This window comes from Asterias amurensis, chromosome 10 (assembly GCF_032118995.1).
Source record: "Asterias amurensis chromosome 10, ASM3211899v1".
Classification (NCBI taxonomy): Eukaryota; Metazoa; Echinodermata; class Asteroidea; order Forcipulatida; family Asteriidae; genus Asterias; species Asterias amurensis.
Genome location: NC_092657.1, coordinates 512,529 through 535,130, shown reverse-complemented (window position 1 = coordinate 535,130; position 22,602 = coordinate 512,529). Strand labels below are relative to the sequence as shown.

General features: G+C 39.1%; 2 protein-coding genes across 2 annotated transcripts; both read left to right on the top strand.

The window, feature by feature from the left end:
• Positions 1-1,553: 1,553 nt before the first annotated feature.
• On the top strand, positions 1,554-11,853 carry LOC139943307 (uncharacterized). The gene is made up of 11 exons (XM_071940128.1): positions 1,554-1,666; positions 2,641-2,821; positions 3,067-3,201; positions 4,263-4,356; positions 5,092-5,154; positions 5,845-5,901; positions 6,392-6,567; positions 7,346-7,426; positions 7,936-8,077; positions 8,642-8,854; positions 9,485-11,853. The coding sequence occupies exons 2-11, from the start codon at positions 2,666-2,668 to the stop codon at positions 10,210-10,212; spliced, it is 1,845 nt and encodes a 614-aa protein (XP_071796229.1). The 5' UTR covers positions 1,554-1,666; positions 2,641-2,665; the 3' UTR covers positions 10,213-11,853.
• A 1,552-nt stretch (positions 11,854-13,405) lies between these two features.
• LOC139943192 (uncharacterized) lies at positions 13,406-22,052 on the top strand. Its single transcript, XM_071940010.1, has 6 exons — positions 13,406-13,557; positions 14,863-14,958; positions 15,564-15,691; positions 16,439-16,658; positions 17,441-17,578; positions 18,643-22,052. The coding sequence occupies exons 1-6, from the start codon at positions 13,419-13,421 to the stop codon at positions 18,945-18,947; spliced, it is 1,026 nt and encodes a 341-aa protein (XP_071796111.1). The 5' UTR covers positions 13,406-13,418; the 3' UTR covers positions 18,948-22,052.
• The last annotated feature ends 550 nt before the right edge of the window (positions 22,053-22,602 follow it).

Here is a 22,602-nt window from a genome sequence, read left to right as displayed (position 1 = left end):
CATAACTCTACTCAGCAATGATCAAAGCTCTGTTTAAAAAAAATATTTTCGAGTGTTGTCCTCGGCCAATGATGTTACGGCTGAGTTGTCCCAAGATCTCCCTGTCCCGCATGCATGCAAGTAAGATATTTCATCTGCTTTCACAAACCCAGTGTCCCTTATTATGTCTACATAAACCAGAGGAGCATCTTTGATCACTTATTTTAGTTTCAGAAAGTTTTGATATTTTTCTTGCCATGGTAGTTTACGCTGACAGCTTTAACAAAAGTTTAACTTTTGAGTGCAATGTCAAAAGTTTCATAGATATCTAAGTAATTTCCATTAATTTCAATGTTACCAAACGTAATTTACACGTTTTTTTGTTTAAAACGCCTCATGTGCGCCCCAATGTGCTCTGTACTTGTTTCCTAATGTATGAAGTTGGTATAATAATTATGCTTGATCCATAAGACTCATTTAACATTCCTATGTTGTTAGTTCCTTATCAATGATCGATAGTAAACAGTCCCAGACAGGAACAGTCAGTTTAATCAAAGTTTTAATTAGGTATACACGTAATTAGATCATTAGATCAAACACAGTTGACCTGGGGTTTGTTTAGTATATACACTGTGAATTAAAATGGGTTCGGCCTGCCTGTCCCAACCCTTTAGCGGATTTAAACGCCCACTAAGTTCCCCAAATTATGCGAAACTCTTTACTTGCTATGCTTAATGAAATCTCGTAAGATTAAAGGCAGTGGAGACTATTGGTAATTACTAAAAATAATTATTGGCATAAAACTTTATTTTGTAACGAGTACTGGGGGGAGGTTGATAGTATAAAACACTGTGAGAAACGGCTCTCTCTGAGGTGACGTAGTTTTTGAGAAGGAAGTAATTTTCCACGAATTTGATTTCGAGACTTCGAATTAGATTTTGAGGTCTCGAAATCAAGCATCTGAAAGCACACAACTTCGTGTTTTTTCTTTCATTATTAGCTCTCGCAACTTCGACGACCAATCATGAGCTCAAATTTTTACAGGTTTGTTATTTTCTGCATATTGTTGCGATGCCAAGTGAGAGGACTGGTCTTTGACAATTACCAATAGTGTCCAGTGTCTTTAAACGCCCATAAAGTTCCCAAAGTTTGAAAAAATTAAGAAGGTTTGATCTAAGTGCGTTATGTCCATATATCGAATTAAGGCCCAAGATTGTACACTACTGAAGGCCATTGAAATTGTTTCGGTTCAGCTGGGCCCCACATATGCACAACTTGTTATTTGGGTAAATATGCAACATTCAAGTTATTACTAACATAACTTTATGCAGTCTTGTCCACTCGTCTTCGTTACCTTGAATCGTAACTGTAGCTGAAAGCCCTCTCCCCCCCCCCCCCCCCCCCCCGTCCTGCACCCCGCCCTCCACTTTCGATAATCATCATGGCATCTTTAAACCTCCGTAGTTTAGTGTGGTGCTCACTGGCTGTACTCTGCACGTCCAATTTCTGCGTTCCCTGATCTGGTACCCAGGTACAATTAACTAGTCTAGTATCGGCCTCCCTGGTATCTAGAATGAAACGTTCGTTAGACTGAGACCACACTAACAACAAAATAGGCGCAGTGCTTTGAGAAATTTAAAAGTACAATCTCAATCTGCAACTTTGATGTTTTTAAATTTAGCTAAAGGTAAGTGGTTCTTAAAATGAACTTCCAGAATGTTTTGGTAAATTAGTTCTTAATAACATTGTTGGCATTTTATTGGAGACACTGGCTCGACCAGTCTATTTAATCACTGGATTGAGGATAGTGGGGGTTGTTTATTCGTTGGTTGACGAGTGACTTTTCGAGTTCGACAAATTCTATTTCCAATCCGTCGGCGGTCGGCATCGTCGGTGTGTGTACAGAATATTATTATTACACACATCGTCAGTTTAATGGTTGGCGGAGGTAGAAATCCTACACCGTTAATGGAATAGTTGTCATGTTTGTATTTGATCATTATATTATAAAATATTTGACCAAAAACTTATCGGCATTTAGTGGCAGTCTAGGTGTGGTAAAACGGAGTAGTTGTACTACTACTAGTACTAGTTGAAGTTGGGGGACTGAATTTTTACGGTAAGAATTTATCACTTTAATAATTAAGAGATTGCGGAGTGGATTTTCTGTCGCCCCCAGGGCGAATGAGAGGTCAAAGAACACATACATGTAGAGCCTTATTTTGGCGAGATAAAAAATAAAGAGATTTGCGATTCAAAAATTTATTGAATGAACCAGTATCGTTATTGTCGTGAGAGGTGTACGTCTATGATTATGTATGAGGTTACGGGAGACAATAGCAGAACGAAACCGCATAGTTCTACTTATTCTAGGAGTGGCCATAGCCTGATAGCCATTATGCCCCAACCCAACAGGCATAGTTTTATAAACAAGTCAAACCTACATCTACACTACATGAACCAACACGACCAAGGCTTTCTTTAGTTGCGATAACGTAACCCTCGCTCCTACCGGCGTTGAGGAGGGTTACGTTATCGCAATTAGCTAGGCTTTCTCATCTTAGCTACGTAGTACATTCTTACATTCCTGCCTGCCTGTAGTGCTGTTCATAGAAATTACTTTATGAAGTTACAATGATGCCCTTTTTTTTTTCTTCTTAGTTTTTTACGTGCAACGAACAACAGAATGGATTGTCAACAAAAAGTGCCTCCTGATTCGAGTATGTCGAGCAAAAACACAACATTGAATCCATTTGAAGCAGACAGTGTGGACAGCCTTCATCTGACGCAGTTTAGTCCATCTGTGTTTTCTAAAAGTGTGTTGACCCCTTCCAGTTCACAGGTATGGTATTTTCATCACCCTCAGCTCCTCCCCACACTTAACCCCATCCCTACTCCTAGAAATGTCCATTGTTTACGTAGTTCTGAGCATGTGCACATTACCAACAACAATGGATTTTACCTGGTAAGTCTGCTGCCACCAAGCGTCCCAAAAGTCCCCTATTGCTGTTGGTGACATGGATTATTTTGAGGCCTAGGCCTATAACTGTTTTTGATGTAAATCACTTTGTATTGTTTATTTTCTAGAGTAAAGGTAAATTCCGTTGGTCAATAGATCATCTTGCAGTCCTACATCCAGCGGACATTGATGAGTACCCAGTACAACAAGAGAGTACGTTCGATAGCGACACTGAAGAAAGAGCTCAGCAAGCTATCGATCAGGTAATAAAATACAAACCCTGATTTCAATTCATTTCAATTCAATTTATCTTTAATGGTCCTACCATGGAGGAAAATTTCTTTGCATACATGCAATACACAAACTAATTATTCGTAATCATAATAATGTACTACTGAAAAATAAATCAGATAAATTAATCAATAAACCACATGATAAACCACAATGTAATCACATGAAACAACTGAATAACATCTTAGCAAAGAGTAAAGAATGTAATTTATGTCTGGGTTGATCATTGAGGAGACGGACAGAGTATGGTATGAAGGAGTGGAGGTACCTGTTTGTTTTGCATCAAAGTGACTGCCATCTCCTACCACTTCTTAGTTTTGATGAACAATTTATAATAATAATAATAATAATAACCCGTTTTTATATAGCGCTTTTCACACCCGGAGGGTGTCCCAAAGCACTTCACATTATTACCCCTGGTCACTGGGCCTTAATTCACTCCTTAAACCATCTCAGCTCCCTGGTAGGGAGTATGCAGCCTGTGCAACATTAATATGCGCTACTCGGCTAAATCAACCACAAGAACCATCTCTGCCCTCACAGGTACCCATTTACCCCTGGGTGGAGAGAAGCAATTATAGTTAAGTGTCTTGCTCAGAGACACAAGTGTCACGACCGGGATTCGAACCCACACTCTGCTGAACAGAAGCATCAGAGCTTGAATTCGGTGCTCTTATCCGCTTGGCCACGACACCCCAATTTGTTCAATGGATGGTTGGTGTTACTGCCTCTGCTATAGATAGAACCTTATCTTTGCAAGTTTCATCAAGATCGATGTCTATCCCTAGGATTTTTGATGCTTGTTTCACAACACGTTTCATTTTACCAGTATCTTGTTTTCTTACTCCATTGTACCAAACCACACTTACATTTCCTCTTGTTTCTGTGATATTGTCGTTGCTAACTTTTGACAAACCCACTGGTTACTTATGGAGGGAGGTTTGACAAGCTCAAAAGTAAACTTCTAAATGATACAAAAACTTTTTATAAGTCAGAATAATTCATTGATTTATATTTTGTTATTTGTGTACAGTTTTTCTCACAGCAACATATTGTGCCATCACCGTGGTCGGTCAAGAAACCATTGAAGCATGTGACTTTTTCCCCCAATCCACCAACAATATCAGGTAAGTTTATGGGTCACTTATACACAGTGTCCGACCCCTCACACTATTATTGCCACTAAAAATACTGTTAATGACAAAGAAATGTGAACAAGAATTTGTGGTTTTCCTTTAGTTGAATTTCTTTTTGAATTATTCTCAAGGGCAATTCTTTAGGCAGTTGAATTTTCATAAACTCTGTGAGGTGTTTATTAATACAATTAAACAATTATAATAATTATAATAATAATAATAGTAATAAATAATATTTTCAAAAGCGCCTTTTACAAAAGTTACTAAGCGCTGTACAGTAACTACAAAAAAACACAAATTATAAAAACTTGGCTTACTATAAAAGTATATGAGTTTTTAACATGGCTTTGAAGGATTCAAGAGATGAAGCCTGACGGATGTGAAGAGGGAGATTGTTCCATAATGTAGGTGCGTTGACTGTGAAGGCTCGTTGGCCATACCGGATGTAGGTGTGGGGTGCAGGGGACAAACACAAATGGGAAGTAGAAGAGGAATGAAGATTGCGAGGACTGTGGGATTCATTAGAAATAATAAGAGCACATAATCTGTATACAATGAAAAGTACCATCAAAACTTATTGAGAGAGAATTTTTTTTTTATAAATCTTGAACTTACAATTGTTTTTGCATGTTACAGGTAGAAATGCTTGATGCACTAAGTATTTACGAACACCTAAATATTTTAACTTCAAATGGCAATGTTTTCATTTTAATGATTTATTTGCAGAAGACAGTGTTGAATGCAGTCCTCAAGTTAATATGAGTACAAGACAACATGATAGAGTTGAAGGTACGTCCAATTCTAGGCTGAACATTAACCCTCCCACTAATATCGCACTTTCCAGCAAGTTTTACAGTAGATAATGGATTGCAATACGTGTCATCCACCGCCATCTTTGATGTATTAACAAGGGACAAGTGCACCGGTGTACGCGTATTGCAATCCATCTATTAAGCATTGAGACCAATTCCATTGAGCTACTTAAGCAAAAAGTAGCTCAGCATAACCAAACTTTACTTACAAGAATAAGGTTACCTGCCAAACTACCATGTCACATGTACACTTTGTGACTGGTATTCTTCTGATTCCTGTGAAGCAATATTTTCTGCTTAAAGGCAGTGGACACTATTGTTAACTACTCAAAGTAATTGATAGCATATAAACCTACTTTGTAACAAGCAATGGAGAGCTGTTGATAGTATAAAACATTGTGAGAAACGGCTCCCTCAGAAGTAACGTAGTTTTCAAGGAAGAAGTAATTTACCACTAATTTGATTTTGAGACCTCATAATTAGATTTTGAGGTCCCGAAATCAAGCATCTGAGAAGACTGGTCTTTGACAATTACTTATAGTGTCCAGTGTCTTTAAGCAGCTGTATGAACTTCGGCCTTGGACTACATTTGTAAAGACATGAAAAGTCGGTCATTTATTGAAGAATTTCAAATGTTTTTGCATTTCTTATTTATTTTTTTTCCTAGTGTCTTGTCAGACCACCGTGTCTTTACCGATGGATTTTGATCTTCTAGCTGTACTTGGTAAATTCTGTTTATGATAAATTAAAATTTTAGCATTTGGTTTGTTGTAACAGCATGTGTACTTGCTGGGTAGACTGTGTTCTTTTTGAAAACTTGTCTTGCTTTATAATCTCCTGACTTCTCAGTTTAGGCAACCCGATGTTTACGCTGAACCTATTATTGACCACCAAAATGGTGAGCGTGGAACAGTCGCCGTGTGTGACGCGCGTGCAAGGGGTCAAACACCGATGTGTGTTAGCACTGTCTACTCAGTACTTACCCGAGTCCTGTGAAAAAAATAACAGGCATATTATTCGGGTGGGAGTCGAACCCACGCCCTTTGCTATTCTAGAGCAGTGTCATACCAACTAGACCACTGAGATTACCCGGTTGCTAGAGGCAGTCCGAATCCTTTGTTTTAGCATCGGGTACTGCACACAACAGATATAAAATAGGTTTAATACCAGAATGATGATTTTGCTAATCATCAATATAAACTTTATTTTCTAAGGAGACAGATTTAACCAAGAAGACAAGGAAGCGGATGAGTGTAATGAGCTTAGTACTTCTACCCTGCGTCGTAAGCTGTTTAGTATCGGAGAATCCAGCCCAACTGTAACTCCAGCTAGAGGAGGGCTCAAGGATGAACACTCGCCAGAAACAATACCAGATATCCCATCACCACAGGTGCGTACACACAGTCGTGTTTGACCATTACATTAAAGGACACCTATTGTACTTTCTGTTGTTCCTGTATTGAAGCAATCCCTATTGGTTTGTACACAAATGACTAGTGAGGACCCATGTAAACAAAGAACCGACTGGTGAGGACCTAGGGCCTTTCTCAAACCTCGGCTTGGGTTCCGGCTCAGGCTTAGGCTCCGCGCGCTGTGTACGCAGCTCGGCCTTAAACCTGCATTTTGGAGCAGTGCGTATTGCACATGAAGCCTGAGCTGGAGCCTAAGCCGAGGTTTGAGGAAGGCCTCTATTGTCCATATTGAAAAATGTCCTCGGAGGGTAGGCCATACAAACCCACTCTAAGTTGCAAACACTCTGTGTACATTCATTTGTTCTGGGGTCGATTTCACAAAACTCTTCCTAACTTAGGACTAGTCTTAGGCAATGCTGTATAAGAGATAAGACCAGTTAACTGGTCCTAACTTCAGAAAGACTAGTCTTATCTCTTTGTGAAATCGACCACTGTACACTTAAGAAAAACCCTATCCCTCCAAACATTTGTGTAAGTCCACAACGTGTTCAAATCTCAACACGCTGTGGACATTCCTTGGTTCTTCACTTGTACAAAAAAGCATTGAGTGAACATGTGTTAACTTTTTTTTTCTTCTTCTGTTTTTATCTGTGAAGCGCCTTGAGGCCTATCGAATAATGTGCTCTATAAATGTTTTTATAAATGTTTTTATAAATGTTCATACTCATCATGTCTTTGTTGCTTTAAACCCCTTAGGTTTCTCCCATCAGACAAGTAGATGACTCTACATTATCAAGTTCAGATATTAGTCTCGTCAATACTCCAGGATCAGTGCAAGTAAGTTCAAAGGTTTATTGTTTATCTTGTCAAATTTACTTCACTGATTCGTTTGCCAAAAGTTAAATTGTCTCAAGTAGCATGTACACAAGCTTCATGAGTGGAAATTCAAATCCACTCTTTAAAGGTATTAGTGGGTGCATTCAATTAGCTTCCCCGGGTCGACCCCGGTCTGCCACCGGTATGTTTGAAAAGGTTTGACGTCATCGCAGGGCTCAACCGGGTCAGCCCCAAGTGCCCTGCTTGTGGAACGGGTCACTTGGGGCTGGCCTAAGTTGCATCACGTCACCATGAAAGGGCGAGTCAGGGGCTCACCCGAGTGAGCACAGGAAAGCTAATCGAAAGCACCCTATGAAGCAGAAGCTCTACAGAATAAACTATGGCAACCAGCGATTGCAATTTTGGAGATGTTAGACGAGATGTTGGAGATGTTAAGAGTCAAGACTTAGACCTTCCATATTACATGTTGGTTATTACTGATTGTAAATTCCTGTTGAATTTCTCTACAGAGTCAGTTTTCATCGAGTCCTATCTCTAGTAAGATGACGCCAGGACGTTGGACACCTTGTCGTCAAGGCTCTACATCCACTGGTCTCATGTGCTCTCCAGCTTTCTCTCCCATCTCAGGCAGCGTATACTCACCAGCAACAGGTACTGGGTCCAAGGTCATAGAACTGCTTATAGACGATGTGACCTATGTTTACATTCAAACCGCCCTCTGTTGACAAAACACTGTATACGTCATGTTTCGCTGGGCAAAAAGACGCGTAGTCATGGTAAGATTGCATACACTTTCTAGCTGGCTGCCAAAACACAGAGGTTTTGCCTGGCGGTATGCGCGTGAATCATGTTATGGTTTTCGAGTGACGTCAGAGGTCACATCGTTTATAAGCACAGAACTTTCTTAAACTAAAAAATCCTTGCTGCAGATAAACAAATTCTGCGCTCATGTGCGGTATTTATTTATTTTTGTTTACTTTTAAGAACTACTTGCCACAAAAAACACTGACTTGACTGAGGAAAGAGAACAAAGGTCAAATATTTGTTCACACTTTTTATCAAATCTGTTGGGAATTATATTTTTTTCTTTCTGTTGTTCCTTTTTTTATTTTCGTTTGGATTACTTCTTTAATCATCTTCTTGTTTTTGCTCTTTTTGGTTTTTCTTTGTCAAATAAATAATAGTAATAATGAAACAAATGATTTGATTTGATAGATTCTCCCCAGCCAGTATTGAACTCTTCCAACACAAGTGGAGCGCCCTCTAGTGGTTTATTACTACCAGAAGCCTCACCCATCTTTGCCAATCCTCAATCCAAGTCCAGCGAGATGCATCTAGCGCCCTCGAGTGAAGAGATAATGGCAATGTCATTCTGCGCAAGTGAAGTCGAGTTTGAGAAAAACCCTACATCTGTGGCAGACAAAATTGGTAGGATAGAGTTTGTAGAAATCCTTTATCTGAATTGCCGGCTAAGTCTAGATTTCTGCGTCATCATACATGGATCCAGTGGTTGGACAGCCGAAATTACAATTACAAAGTTGTTGGTTCAAATGTCCAAGCTAATCACTCATTCAGCAAAGACTGGAGTAACTATTGTCATATATAGTTACTGAATCTCAATTTCTAGATTTGTGCAATTCATCATTAAAGTTAAAACCAATGTTTGTATGAGAGAGATTTGATGTTGCCAGCTTGGTGTTTATATCCTCTTGTGGGAGTTTGAAAAACGAAACAACAACAACAACATTGAAATGATACCCTTAGCAACAATCTTGGCAAGAGTCGTAGCTGTAGCCGCCAACTCCGATTTTAAGTTGGTATTGTCTTTATCTTCATCTCCCACAAGGCTTGATCCTTGTCTCCCACAAGAGTTGTGGGGTGCTGGGTCATCAGGGAGTGAAGCACCAGTCTTTTTTATTAGGCAGCCAGATTTCCGCTATTGCATTGAAGTAGAGTATTTCTTTAACAACACCCATAGCAACAGTCGTAACCATAGCTGTAACAGCCAATTTGGATACATCAATTTGATTGATTTTGTTGTATATGTTTTATTCATAGATGATGCACCCATGACTGACTTCCTTCAAGCGAGTGATTTATTGACAGTAAGAGACCCAACTGATCTTAGTGATTCCAATGATCACAGTGATTCCATCGATTCTGAATCATCCAGCCCGGACGCAGCTTCCTCTTCCATGTGTAGTATGGAGCAGTCGTATGTATTCAACCCCAGCAAGTGTTCTGATGATTTAACCTGTAGTGGTACTCAACCATCTGAGGACCATCTGTTCCTTGACGATGACCAGGAGATGCTCAACCCAGTTGGTAGTAGCATGTTCAGTTCCGATGATATCCCATCATTTCAAGTTGATGAGAGCATGCGGCACCAGTTATTCACATCCCGAAAGCAACTCACTTCCACTTTGAAACTGGTACCCAGTAATACTTCATTGGTACTCAGCGCTATTCCTACAACATCAAAATCCCACCTTGGCTTAGATGGTACCCACCTCGGCTTAGATGGTTCCAGCCCAGAACCTGATGGAAAGTTTATACATCAAAAGTCTGTTACTCTTGGAGGGTTCCCGGCAGCAAGTCCAAGGTCAAAGGTCATCCAGCGAGAGGTCACACCAATGCAGGCAGATAGTGGGTTCAATACACAGAGCTTTACGTCAATGGAAGTAACTGATAGTGATGTCATTGATATTATGCAAACTAATGAATATTCAGTAGATGGTTATCCAATGAATGATAAGGAGACCATTAGGTCAAATATTATGAGATAAAGAAACATGACCTCTGTTTATTTTTGTAGACTCCTTCAAAAGCCTTATCCCAGGCCTCAAAATAACCCACGACACCCACAGCTTTTGCAGTGGTGCTCTGTGCTTTTGCTGTGATGTCCTTTGCAAAGTTCCAATACAATTTAAACATTTTCCTCATTCATAATAGTTTTGGCTCTTCTTTAAAACCACATTCTCTAAATGGATTTGCTGCTCAAAATGTTATACGTGTGACACATCAACAGCTGCAGTGCTTTTACGGAAAGTGTTTATGGAAATTAACTTTTGGAGTAACCAAACTGGACATTCCCTTAAAATCATGGTTTCATCTAAAAGAACCAGTTTTGATTGTAAGGGGTCCTTTTTAGAGCAATTAAAGAGTAACAAATTAGGCAATGAGGAGTTATAGAGAGGTTTTCGTTTACTACAATTATATAAGCATCTACACCAAAAAGTATCTTTAAAATTGTCTTGATTCTATGAGATTTAGTTCAAGATACTACTATCAGTGATTTGTTGTATATCTTGAAATATTTACTCTCAAACGATTTGTTGTCTGATAAGAGGGCGTTCTTTTAAAAGTTTAAATTTCAATGTTGCAGCTGAAATAACCCATTGTGGGTATGAGGTTGTAAAGGGGATTGTACCCACAGCTGTTATGTGATGGATGTTCAGTCCCCTGGCACCCAGACTTAAAGGGAAAGTGCACATTTTGGTAATTACTCAAAACAAATATTAACTTAAAAACTGACTTGGTAACAAGCATTGAAGAGCTGTTGATAGTGTAAAACATTGTGGGAAACGACTCCCTCTGAAGTAATGTAGTTTTTGAGAAAGAGGTAATTTATCACTAAAATAATAAAAGACTTCTAGCTACATGTAGAAGTCTTTTATTTCTATCTTAAAGCACACAAATTCATCTAACGAGGGTGTTTTTTCTTTCATCATTTTCTCGCAACTTCAATGACCGATTGAGCCCAAATTTTCACAGGTTTGTTAGTTAATGCATATGATGGGATACACCAAGTGAGAAGACTGGTCTCTGGCTATTACCAATAGTGTACCTTCCCTTTAAATCAACATGATTGTTTGGAGAGAAGATCATAAATCTTTGGTTCACTCAATTATCTCTTCTTTGTTTTTTATCCTCACACCGATGTGAAATAGGCACTCTATACTTAGAACTTTTTGGTGTTCTGTGAAAAAAAACACAGGCAAATAACTCGGGTGGGATTCAACCTCACTACCTTTGCATTGCTAGAGCAGGGCCCAATTTCATAGAGAGCACATAAGTTTGCTTAGCATGAAATTTTTGCCTTGATAAAAACAAAATTACCAACCAAACTTCCATATGGTTTTGGGGATAAACAAACAACAGCTGAATACCAGTAACAAGCAATATGCAACAAATTGATATTTGGTTGGTAATCCTGTTTTTATCAAGGAAGAAATTTTATGCTTAGCAAATTTTTGTGCTTAGCAGCTCTATGAAATTGGGCCCAGATGTCTTTATACCAACTAGACCACCGAGCCATCCTGATGGCTAGAGGTTGTGTTTTTCCTACACAGTCATGTTTTCTTTCTTGTGCAAATGTATATTTAAATGACTGCATTTTGTTAATTTCAAAGTAAATAAAATTTATAAGGTTTTTATACCAGTAACTTTGTGATTTTCCTTGTGTTTCTTTAGAGAATTTAAACTTTATGTTTTTCGCTTTTTCGGGGTCAATTTCTTTGTGTACAATTTGACTCATTTTGTAATGTCTACAATTAATTATAAAGTTAACTGACACTTGGAACTAGTCACAAAAGAATTTGTGGTTTTATAATAAAAGAAGCACATAACCGGACTGAATGAGATTGTTTAAAAGAGAAGAATTTGGGGGAAAGAAAACATTTTAAAACATATTTTGAAAGAGAACCCCCATCAACACCAAGTAATCACAAACATTAAAACAATAACTGGTTTATTCTACACTGCAACTTACTCAATTTCATTCAGAGTTCATTTCAAATAATTAACATCATGGGCAGATGTTTGCCTGCCTGTATTGACTTTATTCCCAGCATAATCAATTATTTGAAACACATTCACGTTCATTGTACCAAACCATTATTCTATCCGACCTACCTACATCAAGTAAATCACTCATTTAATTAAATCAGAGAATTGTTATTATTCATGAAGGAAGTATTACATAACTGCCATTGCTTTCGACAATTTCCTCCCTGTTTTTGTTATAACTGGATATATTCACCTTGCTACATATACAAGACTGACCCACCCTCACATTAATTATTTTGTAGGCCTCAGAGATTTGTATCTTCTAACAATATTCATTTGTTTATTATTAGGCCCATTGATTTTTTTTTTTACGAATTAAGTTTCTAGACCCCTTCAATATTTTTCTTTGACTTTTTTAAATTTTTAGTTACACATTTCACCAAGAATCTTCATTATAATGCTTATCCTCTTCTTAAACCATTAACCATCTGAACTCCTGATGAATGTGCAGCCTCGCCTACCACATTGACCGCTTCAAGCCTAGTTTATTTAACATTTCTACCATAGATAGAAATTGCAACACACAGACTTATGAAATTGAATTTAATTTCATGAGGTTTGATTTTCTTACAATAAAGCAAGGCAACCCAAAACGAGGCAAGAAGGGAATAGTCAGGTTCCATTCTTTCAACTCTATGTCTGTCAAGCCTGGGAACGCAAAGAACGCGACAACGCAGTATTGTTATCACCGTCCCCAGAGCTACGATGTGATTTGGCGCCCCTAACTTTGCATCGAGAATTACGTTGTACATCGGATGGGGTCGATGTAACCGGTAGGGTTTGTACGTGATTCCTCACAGTCTTGGCCCAAGACTATAGTGCCCGATATTGGAAAGTGAACTACGCGCAGTTGTAAATCGCGAAAGCGCGCCCTCTACTGTACGATTTAATACTACTGGCAAGCTTGAAATCTAGACTATACTGCAACATATAGTTCTTACAACTGCATGCTATGAATGGCAAGCAACTATAACTACTTGCAGTATAGTCTAGAATTCAAGCTCGCCAGTAAATTGAATCTTACCGTAGAAGGCGCGCTTTGGCGATTTACAACTGCGCGTAGAGTACATTATCCAATATCGAGCACTATAGTCTTGGGCCCAAGACTAGATTCCTAGCATTGAGCAAAAATCATTTGATAAAGATGGCGGTCCATCATACGATGTGCTTTGTTTTTACCATTTTAGTCCTATGTAATGCAGTCTTATATCCATCGATATTCAGCAATATATTTAGAAAATGGTTTGGATCAGAACCGACCGATGAAAAGAAGGAAGTACCAGGTAAATATGAGTTTAAATCATTCACAAATGCTCATCACATTATGTTGTCGTCGTTTGTTGTATTTACTGTTTTATTTATATTATTAAATATTAGGCCTACATAACTCCCATAAGTAATAATATTGTTGATTAAACTAAGTTAGGTAACGTGATAATGTACAGTGTGCTGCGGATTAATTACCCTATCCTATGATGGTGAATTGTACTGTAGTTGGGTAAAGGAAAACAACACACAACTTTGATCGATGCATAAAATATTTTTAATTTTGTTGTGTGTTGCTACTTTAACTTTACCATTCCAATAATTATGAATGGAAAACAACGTGAGGATAACTTTCCGTATGGCGCCACCACTGTTCACTCTTTTTTTACAGAAAGGGATATCTCAATATTGAGGTAAATTAGATACTATATTATTTTATATCGAATGATGGAGGCGCCATACGGAAACTTTTCCCAACGTGATACCAACAACGGCAGCGAAAGGCGGTAACACATGGGGTACAAAGAGCTCGCTGAGGACGGAATGTGTACAGCCTTTTATTACAGGCGCTGCGGTTCACATCCATGACCATAGTGTTTCCATTGGAGGTGGACGCAGCACTAATCAGATTAATTTGAGCTTCGGGGATTAAGACTTGAGTTGTAACTCCTTCTGTTCCTTGCTCTATGCTACAACCGGTCCTAATCAGATTAATTTGAGCTTCGGGGATTAAGACTTGAGTTGTAACTCCTTCTGTTCCTTGCTCTATGCTACAACCGGTTTCTCATAACCGGTTATTAATACTGGTCATTATCAAAAGTTTAAACACCCCCACGTGACACACTCTCCACCAATAGCAAAACTGTCTGAGGTATTTATGAATAATATTTAACAAAACACAAAACTGTTTTGTTCATCTGTTTACTTCAGTGCCTTTTTTATAATATTTATTGTTATGTCAGTCAATCAAAGCGAAAACTTCTATAGCAAATTCCGATCTTGCTCTATGGTTCTACAAAGTGTCTATCTAGGCTATACATGCCTACAACAAGCAAACAAGTGTACATGATATTGATATGCACTGTTCATGTACAGCAATTATTAGGTCAAATGTAATGTTATACTGCAATGGAAATTTCCATTCCTTCCTTTTCTAATAGACAGTGTAGTGTAACTGCAATGAGTATAACTTTACAATTATGTCACTTTCTATAGTGTAGGGTTACCATTTAGCTCATACATATTGTTTTATCTGTGGCAATCAGTCAACTTCAGTTTCTTCCCTAGTCCAGTGGATACTTTAATGTCTTTCTTACCTACAGACATGCCACCACAGATGAGGGGCGCACAGCGTAGTCCTGCTGGGGCAACAAGGCGGATGGAAATGGAGCGAACTGCCCAACGTAATATGAAACATGGTAAGGGACTGTCCAAGGTTTTCCAACAATCTTAAGTTTATCCAGGGAAAACTACCCAGGCCTGCATGCTTCGTCTTTGAAAGGGCACCAAGGCATTTTCTCCATGGTAAAGGGCATCTATGAGAAAATAGTAAATTTCTACTGGAGCATTTCAAGGGCACCAAGGCAATGACCAGGGGGCTCATAGGCAATCGCCTTCATTGCCTCCGTGATGTGTCAGTACTGACTACCCCCGCCCCACCCAAGCATAGTGGCACATCCTCATTTTTGCATAAGGCATTAATTGTACATCATTGTTAAGCAAGGGACTAAACCCATTCTCAAATATGCATCTCTTTAGAGAGTAGAGGCATCTTTTGTTCTTTCCCCTCTGTCCTTGTAATTTCATTTTTCCTAAGACTTTCCACAGTTTTTTTTTTCTTGTGGAGCATCTTTGCAAAATGAAACGGTCTTGCCCTCTTAGGTCTTATAGATGCTGTTTGCATCGGGAATAGATGCTAACACATTTTGGTTTAAGGGGAACTCCAAAATTATTACCTTAATCGAGATGCTTCTTCTGTGTATCAAAATAATCTATGATTGTTATTTTTGTCTTTCCATTTCAGCTGGGGATCCTGCATCCTACTTTGCCCAGCAGAAGCAGGAAGCATCTAAAGGTCGTGGGGTTATGGGTTCAGTACTTCCTCTTTATGCTGTCGGCATTGTGATATATTTTGCATACATCATGTACAGGGTAAGTCAATTTACCCTGCAACAGCCCTTGATCATGATTATACGCCTTTCTTAATACTTATGCATGAGGTAAGTCACAATGCTAATCCAAAACGAGGCGATGGGCGCAGCCACTGAGAGTGGTGGGGGACGTGCACCCATAGCCTCATTTTGGGTAAGAATTATGACGTCATGCATAAGTATTAAGAGAGGCGTATAGGGGTTGTTTCATTATGATTAACGCTGGCCTGTGGCTGTACATTGAATTATGAACTCTCATCCAGTTACTGCACACAATAACCTCTCAATGCGCTTTACATAAGTGCCCTGGTCATTGGGCCAATAACATTTCTTTAATCTTTCTCAGCTCTCTGGGGAGTATACAACCCAAACTGCTGTGGCACCCCAGTAGCTTTTTCATACACAATATCAACATCTACCCTAGCAGGTACCCATTTATATCCCTGGGTGAAGAGAATCAATTATAGTAAAGTATCTTACTGAAGAAAGCAAGTTTCATGACCGGGATTCGAACCCACATGTTAAAGCTTAACCACTAGGGCCCAAATTCCTGCTGAAGCAAGCAGAAAATATCGCTTAACAATTGTCTGCTAAGCAGGATACCAATCATACATTGTACATGTGACATGGTAGCTAAGCTGGTAACCTTATTCTGGTAAGCATAGTTTTGTTATGCTTAGCTACTTTTTGTGCTTATTAGGCAGCTCTATGAAATTTGGCGCTGAACTTGAACTTATTTTAACTCCAGATATTCCTGAAGGACAAACCTAACAAGCCGAATGAGCCAGACATTACTGGTGCATGGGAAACAGAGAAAGATGACAGCGCAATCCTACACAGAGTCCAACAAGAACAGCTTCAGAAACAGCTATCAGAACAACTACGTGCTGATAACTACAGTGGTATTAAGAGTAGGAAGACTACAACACCTAAGACAAGATCAACAGCACCAGTTACTAAGAGCAAGGGTAAGTCATCTTAGGGTCATGTCTACTAGTAGAAGAAAAACGACTATTCACATAAATTTTTCTTTGGGATTTGTAAAATATTTTAAATGATATTGCCTATCAGCACAAGGTCGGAGGGACACTACAAGACGAGGGCTACACTTGATTTTGGCTGTCGACCAAGTCGACTGTCACCAGGGGCATGTTGCCCTCAACTCCTGGGGCTTAAACAAACAGGGTTACACCCTTCACAGTCTGTAAGGATGTAGGCATGTGTGTCATCCACTAGGAGCCTGGCTGGTAGATCATAATGCACATACTATCCCATTAAAAAAAACCATCTATGGTTTAGTGACTTGCACAAGGGCACGAGTGCCACGACTGGGATTGTAAGTTTGTATTGGAACTTTAGAAAGGGTACCACAGTAAAACGAAGGGCACTTGGGCATTTTGGGTGCTGTGGGTGTATTTGAGGCCTTCCTTAGTGCTCCATTGTATGACTACTGCTTATAGCAGTTGAATGTTTCCTTAAAACTAGAGAAATTGAAATCTAGAGAAATTGAAAGACTATCCATCAATAAAGCAATGAATTAACAGGCCTGTATGCTTCGTTTTTTAAAGGGCAAGGGCACCAAGGCATTTTCTCCTGGGTTAAGGGCATCCTATGAGGAAATTGTAAATTTCTACTGGAGCATTTTAAGGACACCAAGGCAATGACCAGGGGGCACGGAGGAAATCACTTTCGTTGCCTCCATGAAAAATCAGGCCTGAATTAATTTCTGAGATTGATTATTTTCTTTCAGCTGCATCTGAGGGTAGTCCAGATGAGATGACTGCCCTTAAGAAACGTCTTGAAGATACCGAACGTTCCATGCAGCGTATGATGGACATGATGAATAATATGGGTATTGCTATGAGTCAAGTTACTGAGCAGCTTACTGGTGAGTCTAAAGCCTTATTCATACGGCAGCAATTTAGCAGGGGACCATTGCTTAATTTCAGCATGGACTGTCTTAGGTCCTTAGTCAAATCTTCACAAATTTACTGACCTATATGGACAGTCTAAGCATTGTTATCCTTTCACACGAGGTGCAATTTTGCAACCATGCTAAAATTAAGCAAGGCACCCTTGCCAAGTTGCTGTCTCGTGAAAAGGGTTCAAGTCTTAATTTGTTTTTACCCATACACTAGATATTGTGTTTCAGCCTGAGCGGAGCAGAGTCTTTGGTTCTTTGATTAAACTTGGCCAGTTCTCTAGCCTCACATTTCTGCTACAGCTGAGTAGGTGATCCATTGTCTGTGGTTCAGAACATATAAAGTTATATATAAGAACTAGAGGGTGCACTGGTGATGCTTCTTGCACAAATGCGACAGGAACGTAAGGAGACATGCGCGTCATTCTGTAAGCGCGTTGGAGTTTGTGTTTATTGAACACTATTCCCTGCTGTTTTGTCATCTTACAAAATGGCTGCACAAACACATGCTGTGCGATGCCTGTTTTGTCAACTTAGAAAATGGCCGCCTACGCGCATGCGAGGTCGCGTATATAGACCAGTGCACCCTCTACTTCTTATATATAACTCTATGGGTTCAGAACCACTTATTCAGGTCACATCCAGGGGCCGATTTCACAAAAAGTTAAGATTTTTCTTAACGGTGTATCAATCTTATTTGCCAAGCAACATGTGACGTCACAACACAAATCACTGTGATTATACTTGGCCCTGTATGCTTCGTTTTTGAAAGGGCAAGGGCACCAAGGCATTCTCTCCTTTGTAAAGGGCACCCTATGGGGAAATTGTGAATTTCTATTGGAGCATTTCAAGGGCACAAAGGCAATGACCAGGGGGAGGCATGGAGGCAATCGCCTTCGTTGCCTCTGTGGGCCTGAATACTGACGACTAATCCTAGCATGAAAAATCTACCCTTGGTTGTTCAGCTACCCGCGTTTCTTGAACTATGTGTGTAGCAAAGCCTAATTGTGTAAAATATCCCTAATGCCCAGGTACTGTACCAACTGGCTTGACCAACTCCCTCAATTCCCCAACCCATGAGGAGGAGGTTGACACTGACGATGAGGAAAGCAACGAAGGAGGTCAAAGGTCAAGTGAAGAGTTACCAAACTCTGACCTGGATTCTGAGGAGGACTGTCTACCCGATGTGGACTTCACGAAAAGCTATGAAGAGAGAGGAGACTCCTCCAACGACGACGGAGACAACGAAGATGTGGAAATCATCGGAGGGGTCGGTTTACAAGAGCTTGAATCTGTGAGAAGGAGAGTAGTATCTGCTATCAGTGGAGAAAGCTAACATGCTTTCAGGGTTTGTTCTTGGAGTTTTCTCTCTCTTTTACATTAAAACTACCTGCTCAATGGTTCTAAGTTTTTAACCTTAAGGACGAGTCACACTGCAGCGATAATGAAAACGAAAACGATGCAAAGAGAACGCATTCTATTGGTTGAATTGCTCCACGCAGAATGCGCCCCGGCTTATTCATTCAATCGAGGGCATGCATTTTTAACGTTCTCGTTTTCGTTCTCGTTATCGGGGCCTGTGCGACCAGGCCTTTAGCTCGCGCCCTAACCCTTAGGTAGATATTCAAAGGTTCCCGTGGGCACACTCTCCCAATTCATTGAACCGCCAGAACTTTAATACTTATCCAATCCAATAAGAATGGTCTGCAATAAGAATGCAATTTATAACACAGATGCTATCTGTCATAAACTGGTGTGTCTGCTGCCACCAGGTGTCTTGAAGTCGCCAATCAACAATTGTATACTGTGTAACCAAATCTTACTGAAGGAAAAAGTCTTGGCTTTGAATTTTTTGTTTTTATATTTATCGGCAGTAATATGTAGATAGATAACAACTTTAAAGGTTAATTGATGTACTATGAGTGAGTATTATAACACCCCTTGCAAGTATTCTGCCTGCTCATTGGTTTAGAGCGCGTCACATGACATGTCTTAGTTTTGCTAGACGACGGCCGTGTGATAGTGCGTCGGTTTGCCATGCGCTAGTCCGAAGACTAGCACACGGCGTGCAGTACCCAGACGTCCGTTGCGTGTACGAGGATGATAAATTAATAGTCTGTAACCATTTCGGATTGCACGACACTACATGCAGCACAGTAAAAGTGTTTGCAATCTGTATTCGCGTCGTCCGTGGATTGTACCATTCAGGTCTGTAACTTAATAATAATAGTACAGTATTCAGAAATGTTTGGGGTGTTATAAAAAAAATATTGACTACAATATTTGTATACTAGCATCCAGGACAAAGAAGACAAGAAGACGCCAGATGGGGGCACTTTGGCTGAAATGTGAAATGTGCACCAGACGCCATTTCAGCAAGCAGCTTTCTTGGTGCAACAATTGATCAGTGCAGACTATGAACATTGTGGCCATTGCTGAAACATTTGCTTACTGAAAGTTTTGCATTCCAACAATAGATACAGCTCCGGTTCCCCATCTTACGACTTTGGCACTCTGAATCCTTTTGGTTAGACTAACAAGATCCAAACACCTCAGTGTCAGAGTGAAACCAGGTTTGATTTTTGGGGTTGAACAAAGAATTGACTAGAGTGGGATTCGAACCAACAACTTCCGGATTAACCTGCTGGCGCTCTACCAACTGAGCTATCTAGCCCTATATTGGCGGTGTCCCTATTTTGTCAGTATCTTTGGGGTGCCAGTCAGAAGCCATACAACCGTTAACTGCCGTGTAGCCAGGGATCACACCCAAATTACGATACAACCTGGGAGGTGGCAGCCAGGGGATCACCTTAAGAGGATGCGACTTTTTGTTTCAGATACATGTATCAATATAAACCAGGTTTATGAGACTTTGACGAGGTTTTCAATTCTGTGAATTTCTCCACAAAAAATGCTAGTGTGTTCGTAATAATTTGTAATAGTATTATAGAACTAGTTGTGTGCTTGAAGTTAGTGGAGTTTATGTTAATGATTATGTACATATATTTATTAGGGTCAGTAACCTACTACACTCCCTTTATCTATTCTAACTTTTGAGTGAATATTATTTAAATATATTCCAATATTTGCCATGGACTTTTATATCGTGGTGTGGTAGCCATCTTTGTTTTTATTTTTAGTAACTAAGGTCGATTCTGAATTGGTGGCTGTGGCTGTTGCTTGGGATGTTTCTAAGGGCAGCCCACTTGTATACTTCAATACATGTTGACATGGTGATCAAGTCACAAGTCACAGCCGCTTGTTTAGAAACAGCTTGTTCAAAATAGCGACAGTTTCAGTACTTTTTATTGCATCATTGTAGTGAATTTAACATTATTAACGTATACACTTTCGCTTTACTCCCATATAGTGTCTTGCTCCCAGTAACTTTTTAAAACTGAAGATAAATTATGATGATGTTTGCCATTTTCTTCCTGAAAACTATTTTACTTATTAGCATGATTCAATATATATGTTTTGAGGCATTGCATGGTGAGGTATCAATATATATTTGGCCTGCGGTAACACCATGTGTGTAACTCTACCTGGCAAGTAGACACACACATGGGGTTAACGTAAACCAAATATGATTCAATTCCACAGTTTCCAGTTTCCACAAGTTGACATAATTATTCATCAGAAACCTATTCGATATTTTCTGTTATTTTCTGTATACTAGTACGCACCATGGACATGTTTCAGTGTATCCGGAAGGCACTAAACAGTAATCCATGTAGCCGTTTGGACATTCTCTAGTGATCTTGCGCCATTTCCATATTGAGGGCGCTAGATAAATCTTGTTTGCATATATACAGGTCCTGAGAAGACTTCTAAAATTTCAGAGCACACTTGAAAATGTCTGAACCGCTGCGTGATGTTTGTATTTGGTGACTTTCTGTCCTGGTGTTCATTGATCATCATATCATGAGTATAAGGATTTATTAATTTTCATTTTACAAAGAGTACTCTACAAAATGGGTATATAATCTTTTACTAGATACTTATTCATCTAAGCATTGATATCACAATGTATTGAAAGTTACTGTCTTTGCTCATGTATTCAAATCACATATCGTTGGCTATGTTCAGTTGAATTGGTTTCCTGCTCAATAGGAACTTTTATCATAGTTGAAAACCTGCTGCTGAATTGTATGTATTTATTTTCTTTGTGTGTTTTTTTATTGTAATATTTAAGTTATTTCTCTCAGTGCAATTCAATGCTGAAATGATTTGTAGAGTAAGGTGGCTTAGCGTTCTAATGCTTCAAGCTTAAGCTCTGATGGTTGACTGATCATGGCTTTGTGTAGCTGTAAGCTCACTCAAATTCAGTGGTGTTCAACAACTGCCCTGTAAACTAAAATATTCACTTTTGTTTAGTGGTGACATTTAGAAAAAAATCATGATGGAAAATTTAACCATTGGTTGTTGGAAAATAAACGAAAGACTTTAAATTAATTTTTGTGCTGTGATTTATTTATTTATTGGAGTGCTGCCCATCACTTATGTAAGATTGTATTATCTATTGATTTCACTGTTTGGGTTTTGTTTGCTGGAAACATTTTGCAATTTGGAATAGACCTTTGATAGAGCTCCTGGTAGAATACAACCCGCCCCACCCCTTCAAGCAAGTTCAAGATTTTAAACCAAATTGGAAGATATATGTATTCATAATAGCTTGACTAATAGTTAGTGATTGACCAATATTGATTACCGTAAGTAAAAACATACTAAGCGACCCGGGATATTATTAAAATGCACAGGTTTGCAGAAGAAAAACAAGTGTAGTGTGGATAGGATTGTGTGGTTAGTGATTGACGGTAGTTGACGGTATTTGACGAATATTGCATGACGTTCGTTTGCGGTATTTACAAATTGGTACTCTCCTCGGCCTGGTTATATTTTTTCATTAATGTATAACAAAACAAACTTGTTTATTTAATTTTACTACATAAAAAATCCAATGCCCCTTGTAATATTTTTTGTCTTAATTT

Coding starts and splice junctions, on each gene's coding strand:
- LOC139943307 (XM_071940128.1), top strand. CDS start 2,666: ATGGATTGTCAACAAAAAGTGCCTCCTGATTCGAGTATGTCGAGCAAA. Junction 2,822..3,066: donor TGACCCCTTCCAGTTCACAG/GTATGGTATTTT, acceptor TTTATTTTCTAG/AGTAAAGGTAAATTCCGTTG. Junction 6,568..7,345: donor CAGATATCCCATCACCACAG/GTGCGTACACAC, acceptor TAAACCCCTTAG/GTTTCTCCCATCAGACAAGT.
- LOC139943192 (XM_071940010.1), top strand. CDS start 13,419: ATGGCGGTCCATCATACGATGTGCTTTGTTTTTACCATTTTAGTCCTA. Junction 14,959..15,563: donor CCAACGTAATATGAAACATG/GTAAGGGACTGT, acceptor TTTCCATTTCAG/CTGGGGATCCTGCATCCTAC. Junction 17,579..18,642: donor AGTTACTGAGCAGCTTACTG/GTGAGTCTAAAG, acceptor CCTAATGCCCAG/GTACTGTACCAACTGGCTTG.